This window comes from Falco biarmicus, chromosome 7, assembly GCF_023638135.1.
Source record: "Falco biarmicus isolate bFalBia1 chromosome 7, bFalBia1.pri, whole genome shotgun sequence".
NCBI lineage: Eukaryota > Metazoa > Chordata > Aves > Falconiformes > Falconidae > Falco > Falco biarmicus.
This window is the reverse complement of record NC_079294.1, coordinates 18,635,897-18,653,148: the sequence shown is the minus strand read 5'-3', so window position 1 is coordinate 18,653,148 and position 17,252 is coordinate 18,635,897. Positions and strand designations below refer to the sequence as shown.

Below are 17,252 nucleotides of genomic sequence, written 5' to 3'. Positions count from 1 at the left end.
TGTTAATAAGAAACAGCATAAAAATATTTAAGGAAAGGAAATTAATATGATTTATATGACTCACTTTGCTGTGCTGACAGGTTTGGGATCAAAATTTCCTTCTGGATCCACTGAAGTCTGCTTTTCCAAAGTTGACCTACTACGTGTATCTAAATAATCAGGGGGTAAGGCACCAGCTATAGCACTTAGACAAGGCAAAGCCATTCGAAAGAGCTCTGGATCATACTTCTGCAGGAGAGATAGGAACTGGTTGGAAAATCCAACAGAAAAAAACATGCAAAATGTTAGTGAAAACCAAACAGCCATACATACAAATATTAGAAGATGCAAACAAACAGTAAAGCACATTTTAAAATTAGGTGTAGAGCAAAAAGTATTGCTACATGGCATCTATTTTTCTTGATATCAACTTGACACATTTTTAAGACTACTCAAATTAACATAAGAGTATGCTGACACTTGTATAAGTATATACAATACAAGTATGACTCTTAAGCTTTCTTCGGGTCATTAAGGACCACACAGGAAGCATCAGGGGTTGTTTGCCTAGTTACAAAGCAATAACATCTATAACATATAATAAAGTTCTAACTTAGTTATTAGCTCTAAAAAGACTAATTCCTATCTTAACTGCAGAAGCCATTGTAATTTCTTCCTCTTTTCCCCTTATCTATTTCAGTTTAAATCATTCTAGTTAATGGAAACCATGTTTTACTGTAGCAAAGTCAGTTCACTATTTTTCAAAATTTTCCTGCTAAGAGGTGAACTAGCACAGCTGCTCTTCTAAACAGTAACGTTAACTCGGGAAAGAACATTGGAGTATTTGATACATAAAAATATAAGGTGGAGTTACATTTGAGGAATCTAAGTAACTTGCCATGAAACATATTCAAGGTCAATTGTTACATACTGGATTATAAAAAACATGTGCTAGAGGAAGTAGCAGTAGACCACTGTAGGCCACAGTCCTTCTTTCAGCTCTGAAACAACATTCTTATTATGCTTAGGAAAAAAAAACAAACAAAAAACACTTCTCTATCTTTTAGATTCCCCATCTGTAAAATGGGCATAATAATAATGGCTTTTGAAGGCTTTAAGGTCTACTAATAAACACTACAGTGAAAGAGCTTGATGCTGTTATAATTATTTAATAGATTTCTTCTCAGATAGCACAGACCTTAATGTTACAACACAGGCACCAATCAAACATCTATAGAAAAAAAATATCTGCAAAAATATTTCTTTTGCTTGATAATTAGAAATAGAAAGACTGTATGCTTCTATAAATCTGAATGACAACTTTTTGTCAAGAAAATGCTGAATAACAATTTTAAGGTCCATTGAAAATACTTGCTGACAAAATTATATGTTTATATCACTGCAAGCAGAATGCTTACAATTTTGAGGATTTAACTTCCTCTAGTTTCATTTCAACATTCTTTAGTGTGTATGGCACAAACAAAAGAAGTGAGATCACAGGGTAATGCTTCCATTAAACAGCTGGAAACCATGGAAATAACAAACCTATAAATACCTCAGTACAAATGAACAATGGAGAATACTATAGCTCAGCAGATTTACAGAACTCTTCTTTCATTGGACTAACAAACTTTTACAGAAAAATGAAAATGTTATTATAGAGGGCCACCAATATTTGCAGAAACATATCATCTTCATTTGTCTTTAAAAAACTAAGATGCACTAATTGGAAATATTTCATTGTGTCAGGCACTCTTGACAATCTTTGCACTTGTGACAGCAGTAATGACAGAGGTAAATGTCACTAAAATCAAATACAAATAAGGCTTAAAAAGCCATTTTAAAATAATGCAGAGACCACATTCCTTTCCATACTATAAATCAGAATGCCTAGAGAAGCAATCATCTACATCTGTTGATTAGAACTGGAACATAAATTCAGTGAGATGCAATGAAAACATCTGTTATTGTCCCATAGTGAGAACCTGATTTTTGAGCCAAATCAAGTACAAAAAGTGTTTACTCAATAAGGCATTTCTCCTATCAGAAACGTAACATTTTCTTACTTGGAGAAAAAAAAAAAATGAGTAAGTGAAAAAATTCTATTACATTTGGAACAGGAAAATGCAAAAAATATTTATTTTTAAGAATAATCACTTTTTTCTTAAGCTGGGCAACAACCAGAAAACTAACAAATTACAAGTGTATGTTGGAAAATAGACAATGTAAATTTACTGTGCATACATAAACAATTTGACAAGCATATAGAGACATTTCTCACAATTGTTATGGCAGTAAAAAGTATTCTAAAAAGTTTAGTAGATCTAAGATACGAAAGGAGACAACGCTGCCTTGTTAGTGCAGCAAGCAATCTGCCTCATTACCATTGTAAGGCTATATAGGTATATCAGGACAAGGATTTGACATTTCATTAGTTTGGAGAAAATATTCCAAGATTCAGCATTCAATTATTCATTAGAAAGTTACTTCATTAGCAGCATATTAGGTAAAGAATTGTTAAAATAGAAACTTTCTGCATTTGGCTTGGCAAATTGTCATTGTAATCCTTTTATAGACATCCCATACTGTAATGTGAATTACAGTCATTACCTTATGAGACAAGGAATCAAATATTCCCCAGAAAAGTTTTTCAGTTAAATGTAATTCTTCTTCTGCTGCAATTCCATAGCTTCCCATTCCTGAAGGCAGACAATAATATTTCCAGCACTGCTCATAGTGATTTGTCAGAAGCTAGATTTTCAAGAAAATAAAAATGCATGTAAAACATTGGTATTTAACAAAACAACATACTGGTTAGTGAAGTCTGAATTGTCAGTATCTGTTTAAACAGTTACATGAGTATTACTGTTTATTTCTGTCTCTCCATTTCTAATGGCTCATAAAAATGCCTTTTTTTTCTTCTTCTTCTTTTTCTTTTTGGGAGAGCAGCAGAGTCCATGCTGTGAAAGTATAAAGCCTGTATTATCCCCAGTTGCTGTTGAGGGATTCTCAGTGATGACAGAGTAGTGAAATTACAAAATTTCATGATTGTCACCATTTGAGTACAGATTAGCTCACAGGACACAAACAGAGACAATGAAATGGGTATAAACCAGGACATGTCAGATTCTGGCGAAGTTTTACAAATTCAAATTGATTTTATGTCTGTCAGTTGCAGTTGATGGCCTCAGTATTATTTGAAACACTGCAAAAGATGCCTGCAGTACACCCTTTTAAACGTGTCTGCTCATCTCTGGAAAAACCTATGGAAAGAGCTATTTTACAGACAATCTGTAACATACCAGTTAAAGAGTTAGTGTATACAATTATTGGTGCACTTCCCACATATTTTCAAAATTCTACTCATTTTTTCTTCTTTAGAACTAAAAATTCCTATCCCATGGAAAATTCTAAAATTTCTTTTAGCATCAGACTAAAATCTTGACATTTTTATTTTTACTGCAATTTTGTTTAGGAAGGGGAAATAGTAATATAAAAAAAGAAAACACTCCTCTTAACCATGCTCTCACTCTATAATTTCCCAAAATTACTGATGTTCCAGAATATGTCTGTGAATCTGGCAGGTCTGCTTTAAAGTATGACAGAATTTCAATTCTGCCATAAGATGACCTGCAGACCTAAGATCAGACTCTTTCATCGCAATGGGAGCAGGAGGGAAACCTGACAGAAAAATTCAAAATAAAAGTTATCTCTCATCTCACAACTGTAATTCTCTACAGAACAAGCAGATGGCTGAGACTTCAGTTAAAGTTTGCTCAAAAATAAAAGGTGAATTCTGTTCTCTGTATCATATTCTCTGTAGACTTAGGATTTATTCCTGGACTATGCATCCTACCAAGAATTATTACAGTTCATGTAGCAGAGGAAGAAATATCAAGACAACACTAACATTTCATTTGATACTTTCAAATACTCTTTCACTGAAGCAGTGAAAAAGTCAACAATTCACCGAACAAAATCATGTAATCAACTTACTATATACTGTTTGCATTAGGCGAGATTTCACAAAGCCTTTAATCATTATATTAAATGCAAAAAACTTTATAAAAACAGTAACATTCTTTTCAATTCAGAAGTCATTTCACATTGCTTCACCCTGCCTCATGGTGGGGGGTCAAAAACATGTCAAACACATGACAGTGAGAGATTATGGTTAAGTGAGTTTGACACTGAATGCATGTATGGACAGTAAAGTATTTACCTTGAGAGGCATTTTACAGTATTCGTTGAGTAGGGGCACATCAAAAACTAGCCTTCTCAACAGTTGTTGTAGCATAGAGGGACGTAAATGGCTGTAAATTAAAAACAATATAAATTCCTAGTAAAATTCATAGAGTCCAGTGAAAATGAAATAAAAATTAAAATAAATTTGCATATTGGAATTCAAATCACTCATTAGAAGTATTTTGCAAAAACAATCGTAGGTGCTTAATGAATCTCACCATGCCTCATCTACATATGAAAGGACATATCACGGAAAGATGTGCTACTTCTGGACTCCTAAGTGAACAGACAATATGTATGGTTGTACCACATGAAAGCAGATGGAAGGGTGCTAGAAACAGAATATTATCCTAACAGAATGTTTCTGATATGACACTAAAAAGCAACAAAACAGTCCTAACTGAAACTGATCTTGGAAATATATTATGATTATTCTTATAAGAAATATATCTCAGTTGGAAGACTGAATAAGTCACCCATCATTTATTTCTTTTATAGCTATTTAATTTCAGTGATCTATGGACTCAAAATCAATGTAAAAATGCTCCTTTCATATCTCCCTCTCAGTCACCACTTTTTCAGGCTGAAGATTCCTGGTCTACTAAGCTGTTCCAAAGGAGAAAAATTATTTCTTATGTTGATCCCTCGTTAGGCTTTTCCAAAACTTTTCCGTTTCTACTATATCCTCTTTTGGGCAGGGGTCCAGTGCTATGCACAAACTGAAAATGCACACTGCATTAGTAATTTCACAGTCCACTGCACATACAAGTAGCACTACAGTTTATGACAAAGATCAAGAATTACGATTCAGTTGGAAAATCTACATTTCAATTCCCAGTATAACTCCAGTGCTCAGTTCAGTTTTAGGAGGAGTTTTAGGATTCAGAGAGTGGGGATTAGGTTTTCTTTTTTAAACATTGGCCAAGGTTCTTCAAACCACAATCAGAAATACAAACACGTAGATTCCTTAAATCCCCAACACACACACACCCCCCATCAGGCTTGCCAGGACATTTTTGCTAATTACTGAAGTTTCGTTTTTACAAATAATAATTTATCCTGTATCACCATAAAGCTCATATCAACATGACAGCTTGACATGCAGTACTCGTAACAGAAAGAATTAAATTTGGGGGTTTTGTCTAGGAAAAAAAAATCCTGTATTTCATGCAAGAATAAAAAAATCTTAGTTCTATATTATACACAAAGAAAGAAATTATCAAAATACATATACTGCACAAAAGAAATCAACTTGTACACAGGTATCATACATACTGGCAAATTGCAAGCAGGCATTCTTCAATAGTGTCTCTTTGTGCTTTTGTAAGGGAACGTCCCTTGGATAATCTATATATTGTGTGAAGCATGGAGTCAATCAGGGAGGCGTGATGCTCTGTTCCAGAAAAGAGGGGAGCACATCTTTTGAGCAATGGAAACACAGCTGAGCAAATATATCTATTTAGTGCGAGAGCTGCCTCTGTGGTACTTAGAGAAACCTGTATAGGGTAGTAAATGATTGTTAGTATCATGTGGAATAAAGGTTACTAAATATGAAGTCTATAAAGCATAATAATGAAATAGTCCTTAAGTCCCCCTAGCAGCTGGGTGGTAACATGGTATTCCAACATATACATGAGGGCAAAAGCTGTTAGATTTTTTTAAATTGAGAAAACCCAAGTCATCCACTTATCTCCTATCTCTTGCCCCACTACACTCTGACCAAACAGGAGCAAAAAACAATATGCAGCTTTTTTCTTTAAATAGGTTAGCAAAAACTACAGAGCATTAAGTAGCGCTTTTAATCTCAATTTCTTCATACTTACATATATATGAATTTTCAGTGTAATTCTTGGAAGCACATATGAAATAAAAGTAATCATTAGGCCTAATACAGTATATCTAATGTACTTACTGTATAATTAATGTAAGCCCGTATTAGAAGTTTTTAAACTGTATTACACTGTCGCTTCATAAGGTGGTACTGAATGCTTATGATCAGACTTAAGCACTATAAATTAATAGTAACTGAATTATTATGGTGTGTGTTTATAGCAAGCTTATATTACCACTTTGTTTTTGTTTTTTTTTTTTAAAAAGCTGTTTTGACTTGAAATTCTGTTTCTTTACACTTAGAGAGCCACTATATCCAGTCACTGTACCTAAACTCCATAGTGAAATACTTACTGTATCCAAAGAGGCACAGGCTCTTAAATCTGGTAAAAATCCAACTTCCAGTAGGTGAAGGAGGAAGCTTTGGTCGTTAATACCATAGACCCGGTCCAAGAAGAGTACCATAGGTGCTTTATGATCAGGACAGAAATTTGCAGACATGTCTGGCTCATTTACTGTGCCATCTGAACAAATGTATGATGCAATTTTTAATAGTAGATAACTGATAAAACAAAACCCACCAAGAGCATGAAAGATACTATCATTACATTTAATGTGTAATGTTCAATGAAAACTATATTCTTGTTCAGTTTTCTTGTATGCTGAAAAAGAATACTAAGTTTTTATTATTTCAACCCCCCTATTATTTTGCAATTTAGTAATCTTTCGCTCTTAAATGACATCTTAAGAATAAATGGTAAAGTATGTACTTTTTTCATTACTATTACAGAGAATGTTTATATGGTAAAATTAAAGATAAATAATAGAGCAAATATTAAAAAATACATAGTAACTTTCAAGTCAAAGTATTTTTTGTTTCACATAATCTAGACTAGAAAGAACATGGAATACAAGGGAAAGACAACAATAACACAGAAGCTAACTGTGTATCAGATAAACCACCTCTGACTGTAAAGGGGAAAAGATAATTTTTGTGAAACAGAAAGGACAACAGAAATAGGGGAAGGAGGATAAAGTTAATTTTACCCTAGAAGAAAACGACAGGCTGGTAGTTTATAGCCCATGGAAGATGGAGAAATTAATAGGAAACATGGAGATCATGTGCCATAAAAACCTCATCCTCTACTAAGCTTATGCTTTATAGAAAATTTCAGTTTGTATGACTATCTTGGAAGTTATTTTGTAGAAATAAATCCATGCTGGATAACCATGGTGAATGTTCTAGGAAAGAATCAACAGCAGCATAACAAGTGAGAACACCATCATCAATACACCTCTGCACTCTGAACTTGATTTTGAGTTATTTTTGAGTTCCAGAGTGAAGAGGCTGAAAGCTCAAGAGTCTTCACTGACTTCTCTTTAACAGGTAGTGCTAAGAAGGCTATTAGTTCCACTGACAAAAAAACCCTCAATTTCAACCTCAGTGACAGGTAGGGATCCAGGTACAGATAGGGAGCTATGCATTTCGATGCAGACACAGCAGCAGGTCCATGCCATGACCTGGGTTCAGATTGTTCATGTGTACACACCATACACAATATTTGGGTCTTCAGAGTAGTCTTATTCCTCAGAGGTCAGAATGGATGAATCAGAGTAGTAAAAGAAACAGATACATCCTACAGCAACACAGCAGCATAGCCTCAACTCCACAGGGGCAACCTCTGAGGTACTGAGAAGGAGATAAGTCTTGGGGAAGGAGTGTAACTACCTGGGAAAGCAGCATCTAATCTCTTGAGAGAAGAACTACTCCCCCACCCTATGTCAGTATGTCCCACTGCACACAGGATTCTCCAAGGATATGAATAAGCAGGCAGTGGAAGCGGGAGATCATTGTATTAGGCACTAAGCTGGGTGGCTTCATGCTGTGTAAGAGGATTCCATGACAACTTGTCTATGCCTTATGGGAGGCCCTTGTGGGAGCCAGGCAAAGATCTATAGTCTCAAAGGATAAGCAAAATAGTAGTGTAGAGAAATGTGATTTAGTTAGTTTGATTATAAAAGGGGGAATTCTTTTGGGACAAGATGAACAAGTACAGAAATAGACTGCACCTTCATAAAAAAGAAATAATCAGGCTTCTAGGATTGAACATTGGAAGTCAGAATGGAACATTATGCCTAAAAATTGGGGTAGAGGAGCATGTTCTTTCCCCAAGTGAATATGTCTGGTTTTCACTTCCTCTGAAAAGGCCAGGGAAGAAATAAACAGCACAGTTCCAAGAAATGGGAAAGACAATTAAAATACGATACGCCTGTTCAGCGTTTTAAGCAAGGACGAACAGGACTTTATACTGAGTCATTAGTGACCTGGAGAAGGAAGCAAATGAACCTAAAAGTCTATATACAACACCAAATTCTTCTGTATGGTTAAATCATTAACATAACTGAGTGGGCAAAGTAGAGACAGCTGCACTTCAATGCAGGCATCTCTAAGCTAATATATATGCAGAAAAATAACACATGTCTACATGATGCTGAGCTTGGATATGACACTACAAAATGATCCTGAGGTCATCACTGAAATTCTATGAAACCATCAGCTCAACATGTAGCAGCAACCAAATAAGTCAACACGACATTGGGCACCATAAGAAAGGGGCATTCAGAGTATGCAAGGGCATCATTTTGCTGCTATATAAAATAGAAAATTAACACATAAACCAAACCATTGTGTGCCCATGTTATTAGTACAGCCTGCTCATATCTTGTGTACATCACACAGATGTTTTCCATATCCCAGGACTACAGAACAGAGATAGTAAAGGTATACAGAAGGGCAACTAAAAGGGCAGCTAAAATGATCCAAGCGATGGAGCGGTTATGATGAGAAGGGCAACTAAAAGGGCAGCTAAAATGATCCAACCGATGGAGCGGTTATGATGAGAGACAGAAAAGTTGAGATTTTTCCATTTTGAAAAATGAGGAGTGGGAAAGGATATAACTGAATTTTAGAAAATTATTAATGTAGCTGACAAGGTGACTGAAGAGCTGCTATACACCAAATCCCAAAATACTACAATTCAAGAGTGTTAATTAAAATTGGTAGAGTATAAGGTGTTGTGTTTTTTTTTTTAAAAAAAAAAAGAGGAAAAAAAGAAAAGATATACTTAAAATACTTCTTTATGTAGCAAATAGTGAAAATCTGAAAATTAAGAAATTACTGCCACAGGAGTTTATGGGTACAGCCATTATTCCAAAGTGATTAGATACATTCTTGGACACCAAGTCCAGAAACAGCTTTTAATGAAGAGGGAGGTAACACACTAATTTTTCTAAACAATTGATGGGATGATGTGGAAGTACCAAGGGCCCAAGCCTAAGCTTACACTTACTACCTAAAGAGGTAGCATCTCTACAGCCACTGCTGGAGATGAAGTACGGGGATGGATGGCCGATTAGTGTGATCCTGTAAAGTATTTCTTAGTTCTTACATTCTCTGTTCCACAGGAGTAACTGTTCTACTGGAGCAGCTCTAACTGATGTATCTAATTAAAATCTGGAGATGAGTTCTCTCCTTGTATTCAACTCCGACAAAACAGCCCTGTTTAACACCTGAAGGTTTATGTGCCAAAAGATTTTTATAAAAAGATGAACTGGTATAGTAAAAGTACTGAAGTTACCTTTGTTAACTGTTGACAGCTTTAGTGGTATACTTATAATCCCAACCAAATCTTCAGTTGGCACTAAAGATCGAAGGATTGACCTGATTCGAATAGCTTCCCCTTTTCCACTTTGAATAAGCTGTTAGAAAAAGTTTATCAATTAAGAAATGTACTACTGAGAAACATAAAAAAAATAATTCCTCAAAATACTGATATTAATACGATTTTTTTCAAACACTGGGAAAAATGCACAGAAATTCAATTTATCCCAGCACTTTAATGGAGTTGCTGATTTTTAGCGGATACTACTTTTGAATCTGTCCTAATTTTGATATCATATCAATAATTTCACAGTATTATAAATTCCCAATAGCGCAAAAATTCTCCACATGAATAAGATTCCTAAACCAATTGGATAAAGTGATGAAACTGAAAATTTCTGAAAGACTCAGGTTACTTACAGAACCTACAGTGCCAGGTTTTGACCTTGCCTCTTTATACTATGAACAGATGCAAACCTGTCTGATATATCTACACATTTTTCTATTATTTCTGTGCAGTAAATATCTCAAAAGGCATTAACAATGAGGTGACCAATTCCTTTCAACTTCTAGCAGAAATTAAGTATTTACAACCTGTTTGTCTGAAAATCTCTTCCAGTGATTTTTGTAACATGAAACTACTATCTCTGGCAACAGACAGCTACATACAACTAATAAAGTTAATAGTTCTGGTGATAGTAAGTAGGGAGGCTACAAGCCAAATTTCTTGCCTCTTTTTATATTCAGATACATAATGCATCTTCAGCTGGATTTATGCTATAAAGAACTTTAAATACTGACAAGCAAATGTCAATCTAACTAAAACCAAGTCTTGCATGTGTCATGACAGTCAAAACAATTATTTTACATATTTTTCCACGTATTCAACGTGCTATAGATGCAATATTTCATCAATGCACACAAAAGTAGCTCTGTATCACTTTCTTATGAAAATGTTTTTTATGGCTTTCTAAAGAAGATTAAAGGGCCAGTTTCAGAAATTTCACTGACAATGTAAATGTGCAAACTAGTATTTGATCCTTGCTTTGATTCCATAGTCATGTAAAAATTCTCAAAATTTTAGATGAATAAAAAAGCATCAGGAATCAAAAGACCATGAATTTTATAAACATCTTGCAGGGAGCACATCTGCCTAGATACAGCAAGAAATGCAGTAAAGTCCACCTTCTGCAGGGAAGAAGGTTTTAAATAGAGAACAGTCTAGTTAGACATGTACAGTTCTGTTTATAAATATCCTACATTTTCTAAGCAAGTGACAAAATGAACTTACATGCATTTCTGGTGCACAGCGTCCAAGTAAATCTATGAGAGCTGAGTAAAATGACATGATTGCATTGCCCATGTGCACAATCTCCTCCTCCTCTTCCTCCTCCTCCTCTTCACTAAAAGGTAAACAATACCAGTGAGCATTTTTGCTAATGTAAGTTATAGCTTTATGGAGCTAGATCCATGATCCAGAGACTATTTATCAGGTATACTAACTTCCTCTGCCTCTGGATTACAGGATTTTTATCCCTAGAGTAAGCATGCAATTGAACAGTAATAACTGACTTCACATGAACCTTCTATCTTCCTCTTACTTCACCTTAGCTTCATTCCACAACAGCCTTCTCCTTTGCTTTGTTCTTCAGGCTTCTTCTCTTCTGTAACTCTTATTCCACTTTTATCTAGCTCACGCTTTATGAATTCAATATGACAACTGCTTGTGGGATGCTAATCTCTAATGCTCTATGTTTGTATAAAACCTTATACAACAGGACCTATCATCCACATTTGCAAGCATGATTAAACCAGTTATTAAATCATCATTTGCCACAGAAGCATTCACGTTTACTTACCCTTCTCTTTTATATGCCTGGGAGGGAAGGTCGCGAGTAGGATTCTCCGAGATCCTGATAGCTTCCTGCATAGCTGCCAGCAAACCATTTCCTCCTTCTCCCCTAAGGTCTGGTCCAAAGCATTCTGGCCGTCGAATAAGGAGCTTGACAACAACACTTGCATTTTCCTCAACACTTTCACCTGAGGACCAAAAAAACCTATACATACTTTCTCCTGAAAAGTATCCTTAAGTCAGAAGACAACCACATTTCCCCTGAATTTTACAAAATATAAACCAAATCCTCACTCTTATTTTTGAAAGCAAAAATATCTGAAATTGGCAGCATCGGATACACTTTATCAAAAATATACTGAGGTTTAAGTGTGAAAGTGTAGACTTGCCTTGCAAACATTTTACTACACTTGTCTAGAATTGTTCACTTTAGAAGGCTGATTTGCTTTTTAACACAAAGACTACTCTCTGTAGTATAAAGGCTAATAGTCCCAAGTGGCAAGAAGTTTGCTGTTGGGAAGTTTTGGTTCCAGTTAATCCCTCTTCAGCCTCTGGCTCTCTCCCCTGTCCTGCAGGACCAGGAGAAAATGGAAGGTGTGATGAATCACAGATTGAGATAACCACTGCCTAACAGAGAAAGCAAAAGCTATGCATGCAAGCAAAGCAAAAACATTAATTCACTGCTTCCCAGGCAGGTGTTTAGCCAGTTCCAGAAAGCAGGGCCTCAGCACACATAATGTTTGTTTGGGAAGACAAGCGCCATAACCACGGGTGTCCTCTTCTTCCTCCTCCTTTCCCTGGGATTTTATTGCTGAGTGCAATGTCATGGTACGGAAAATGCCTTTGGTCAGTCTGGGTCAGCCGTTCCAGCTGTGTCCCCTCCAACCTCCTGCCCACCCTGAACCTATTCACTACAGCTGGGAAGGGGCAAAGTGGGGAAAAAAAGTAAGAAAGCCTTCATGCTGCACAATGACTGCTCAGCGACATTAAGAACACTGATATGTTATCAACACTGTTTTAGCCATAAATAAAAAGCACAGCACTATACAGGTTGCTATGAAGAAAGTTAAACTCATCCCAGCCAGACCTCGTACCAGTCATAGGAGTTACTCGATTTTTAATGGGCCACCTGAAGCAAGGAATGTTGCTTAACATTATGTCCTTAGTACTTCATCAGTGGAAAACTCATCTAGGAGTTCACGGTTCTCAATATAGATAAAAATAACAAAACTGTACGTAGGTTAAATATAACTAGACTAACATCTGATTCTTTCTATTGCATGTTTGAATATCCGTTAAAACTTCTGCTTGCTCTTTAGAGCCTGAAATTGAATACTTCATCTTTTCTACATACAAAAATCACGTTAAAATCAGTTTTAAAGGTCATGGCTTGCCTGAAACAGCATCATTTATAACAGCTTTGTGTGGAAAAATGATTGTATATTTGAAAAGGCAAAGGAGTGAGTTTAACTATTGTATAAATTCAGTACAGGCAGACAGGTTGTGATCTAGATGTTTGCTGGATAAAAGTCCTTAGGAAAATGAACCTTCACATAAATGAACTCTTTGTATGTAACTGCTTCATGGACTGCAGTTAGTGGCATGTGGAAGCACAATAGGAATAATAATTGGGTCAAAAGCTCATCTTATGGCTATATGCAAGTGTTTAGAAATTCACAGTGGCTAGCTTGTAAGAATACTGATAATCTGTAGGAAGATATGAAATTAGTGGGACATGTAGGAAGAAAAAAATTACAGGAAAAGAAACGGTTCATAGTCACTGAACTTGTGATGCTAGTAGCTTGGATCATCAGTATCTATATTTTACATGCAAGCTACAATACTAAACCAGTACATAAACACAAGCAAGTTTATATTAAACTGAATGCTGCAGCTTCAGCAGCCACCAAAAAAGTAGGATTAGAAACTGTGACTTAGCTGAGAGCAGCAGCGGTGTTATCAGGAATTCAGAGTCAATGGAAGTTAACAGTAGGTGAGATAACTGGGACGGACTGACTCTAGAATGAGCAGCTAAACACTTTAAACACAACAGCCTTGCACTTTTCCCACTTAAAACACCAGTATGATCTTGATATGGAATGTAGGATGAAAGGAAATGGCCTCAAGTTGCACCAGGGGAGGTTTACATTGGATATTAGGAAACATTACTGAAGGGGTGGTTAGGCATTGGAACAGGCTGCCCAGGGAAGTGGCTGAGTCACCATTCCTGAAGGTATTTAAAAAGAGCTATCAATGTGGTGCTTAGGGACACAGTTTACTGATGGACTTGGCAGTGGTAGGTTTATGGTTGCACTAGATGACCTTAAGTGTCTTTTCTAACCTAAACAATTCTATGATTCTATACCTTAAGTACAGACTTTGCACGGATTTTATCTTTTTCTTGCTCCTTTTAATTCCCTTTCTTTTCATACTGCAAGGAAAAAGCAGGTTTTAAAATCCTAGTCAACAATTTTAGTATCACTTGGTTAAATCCTTCTAAGTGAAGATTTTTAATATAATGAATGAAGTAAAATCTAATCTCAAAAAGAATCAGTTCATACCTCTCTACAGAGAGACAAAGAATCATCAAAACACACACTGTTCAGCTACAGTCAGGTACTCCTGAATCCTTGCATGTTTCATGTATCTTTCAAGGAGGCAAATACAAAACCCCCTTAAAAACTCTAAGGGGTTGTTTGAATCCATGTTGCAAATCGGATAGTAAATACAAATACAATTATAAAATGTAATTAATTTTTAGTTTAATAAAATCACTACCAACATTGTTTTGAGTGGCTCATTTCCAATAGTTTAGATCTACATGTTAAAAATTCATCTTAATTAGGGCAGGTTTTGACACACCAGTGATACGCTTTGCAAGGAATGCAATTTGGAGTAAATGGAAGCACATGTCAGCAAAAGAACCTTGCAAGTAATTTTAATCTAGAACTTGCAGGAAAGAAACTTACTTTAAGAACAGAGGTCAAATTAATCTTTATCATTGCTCTACTAAAAATAATAAAATTTTTAGATTAATTAGTCTATAGTTCCAATTTACAATTTCTTGTATACTGCATTTACTAGTATAATCTTATTCTCACCTTCTCTGTGTATATATATCTATAGATATAGATACATATTTTCCATATATCTTCTGATAGGATACCAAACTGCTGAAAGTAGATTTAATATCTTGTAGCCTGCTCTAATATATCTCACAGGTCAAGTTAATGAAGAATTTTGTTTGAAGAAAAAAGTTTTGATTGTTCCAAGGATTCACTGGTCAGAATCCAAATTCATTCATGCGTTTGCAAGTATGTGTTTGTTGCTTTAATCTCAACAACCCAAATATTTTACTAATTTATATTTCTAATTGTCCTCTCAAGCAGAGGGCAAAGATAAAGAGTGTTATCTCAAAACTGTTATAATGAGAAGGTTCAAAACCCCAATTACAACTATTTTTCAGAAAAAAAAGCAGCCGAGACACTTGAAACTAAAACTTAATTCTACTAACTAGCAACCCATCCAGCAAAGTTTACTCTTCATAATAATCTTAGATAAGATCAAATGTATCTTCATCTAATTATACAGAGTACTGTTAACATTTATTTATAAAATAAATACTGAAAACCACACACTTCATTAACTCAACAACTACCTCTTCTACATTTCTTCTGTCATAGCAGTTTGTCAAGTTAGTTTAGCAGCTCAGTCAATAGCTACAGGCTTATCAACTAATGAACATACTTTGGGTATGTTTATTGAACTGAATAGTTAATATGTTTATTGTTTCTCTTTCAGGTATTATGTGCTAATTTCAGACCAATAGTATGTGAATAGAACAGTCAAAATCTAAAATTTAGACTATTTAAAATTATTTCCCTTCTGGCTGTCCCTAGCTGTCCTTTAAAACACTTTCCATATTGGCAGATCAGATAGCGGGTGAACAGACAGATCTTTTGATCTCATCTAATCTCTGATATAGATTACTAGCTTGATGAAAAAAATCCACATGAACTGGAGGATCCTTTTTGTTTAGTGGCATTCAGATAATCTAAATTTAATTTTAGCATATTTTTGTCATGAATTTCCAAAGGAAATTGCCCACAGAAGCAAGTATAAGATGGTTATCAAAGGAGAAGATTTTTTTTTTAAGAATCAGATTTAAGGTACACAGGGTGTTTTACAAACACTGATTCTATGTGAACTATGTCTATTGGAACTATGTGAACACATGTCTATTGGAAATCTGCTTTTTGTAATGCAAAATGGCTTAATTAAAAACCTCTAAATCTCCCAGTGGTATAGTGGCCGAGAAAGGTCTAAAACCAGTGCTCCCAAGTTATATTTATAAACCAGCTTATGTGGTGTATATATAAATACCACAGCTTGCTTACTGAAAGAATTACTAACATCCCTTGCTATCTTAACAAGTTGCTCTATTAAATCATGCAAGTTGCAAAACCAGTAAGGAAATAATGCATCTAACTACGAAGATTTTAAAAATTACGATAAGCAATGCATACCGATAACCTTGTGTTTATAATGAGAACAGTATGTGTTAATCTCTCTTCATGCCTTAGTACGTTTTTATTGTTAGAAAAGTAATTTTAAGGAAACCCTTTATGGAATTTGGATGTCAAGAAATTGTGCTTACTGTTAACAAAAACTGCAAATCTTAAGAATGACAGGTAACGTTCACCCTCGATTGGATTCCACCCAATGTCTGGATATCCTTTAGCCAGCAATACTGGACAGCTCTGCAGGCCACAACCTGCCAGGTAGGTAACAACCTGCAATATAGAAGCAATCAATTATTAATGTGTCTAGGAATAATTTCTAAAAATTAGTATATGAACATAGTCTCTTTTTTTAATAAGAAGGTTTTTCTATACTAGGCGTTTCACCTGAGAAACTACCAATTGCTAATTATTACATCAGTCTTAGTTTCTAGTTCTTGCTTTTGATGATAAAAAAGTCAAGCACTTTATTTCTGAAGTTACCTAATTATATGATGACACAACAATGCAACAACATGAAAAATGTGGAATGTGAAAAGTAAAATAAAATATTGTGGAACTCATATATTTTTTTTACAGTATGCAAAGAAAAGTTTAAATACTATATAACAACTTTAAAAATCACATCAATAACCATGTATGGCTAATTTGCTACAATAGAAAAATAAATAATGCATCAAAAGTTTATTTACTGTAATTCCAATTTTAATAGATATGTGGACAACTACATTTGCCGGAAGACTGATAAATATCACTATACAGTTTTAAGAAACTGAAACCAGAAAGATTACAATATTTGGTAATATGCAAATTCCTAACACAGCATTTCTTATCGAGAGAAATATCATTAACTAAGAGACATTGTTGAGAAATTATGACAGTTTTTATTAATTATAACAAACTGAATTACTGAGAGACATACAGAATGATTCTCAATCATTTAAAAGGAAATTCGCAGATAACTGCACAAACATGATTTTTGTTTTTATTTAAAATACACAAAGGACAATATATGAACATGATTATAGTACTTAAATATATTTTGAAATAGGTAATAAACTTCAAGAACCTTTCATGAACCTGTAAAAAAGATATACAAATTAACATTTCTTGGAATGGAAGGCAGCCAAAAACAGGTGGCAAAAGGGAGATAAGTTTTTCTATT

At 34.8% G+C, this 17,252-nt stretch overlaps 1 protein-coding gene across 1 annotated transcript in view; it reads right to left on the bottom strand.

Annotated features, from left to right (window-relative positions):
- Positions 1-17,252, bottom strand: part of RYR3 (ryanodine receptor 3) — a 233,144-nt gene that overhangs the window by 76,873 nt on the left and 139,019 nt on the right. The window contains exons 44-52 of the mRNA XM_056346522.1: positions 16,225-16,360; positions 11,575-11,755; positions 11,007-11,118; positions 9,693-9,813; positions 6,409-6,578; positions 5,500-5,720; positions 4,202-4,292; positions 2,590-2,730; positions 65-246 (exon numbers count right to left, since the gene is read on the bottom strand). Of these exons, the coding sequence (XP_056202497.1) occupies positions 65-246; positions 2,590-2,730; positions 4,202-4,292; positions 5,500-5,720; positions 6,409-6,578; positions 9,693-9,813; positions 11,007-11,118; positions 11,575-11,755; positions 16,225-16,360 (1,355 nt within the window). The remainder of the gene's footprint in view (positions 1-64; positions 247-2,589; positions 2,731-4,201; positions 4,293-5,499; positions 5,721-6,408; positions 6,579-9,692; positions 9,814-11,006; positions 11,119-11,574; positions 11,756-16,224; positions 16,361-17,252) is intronic.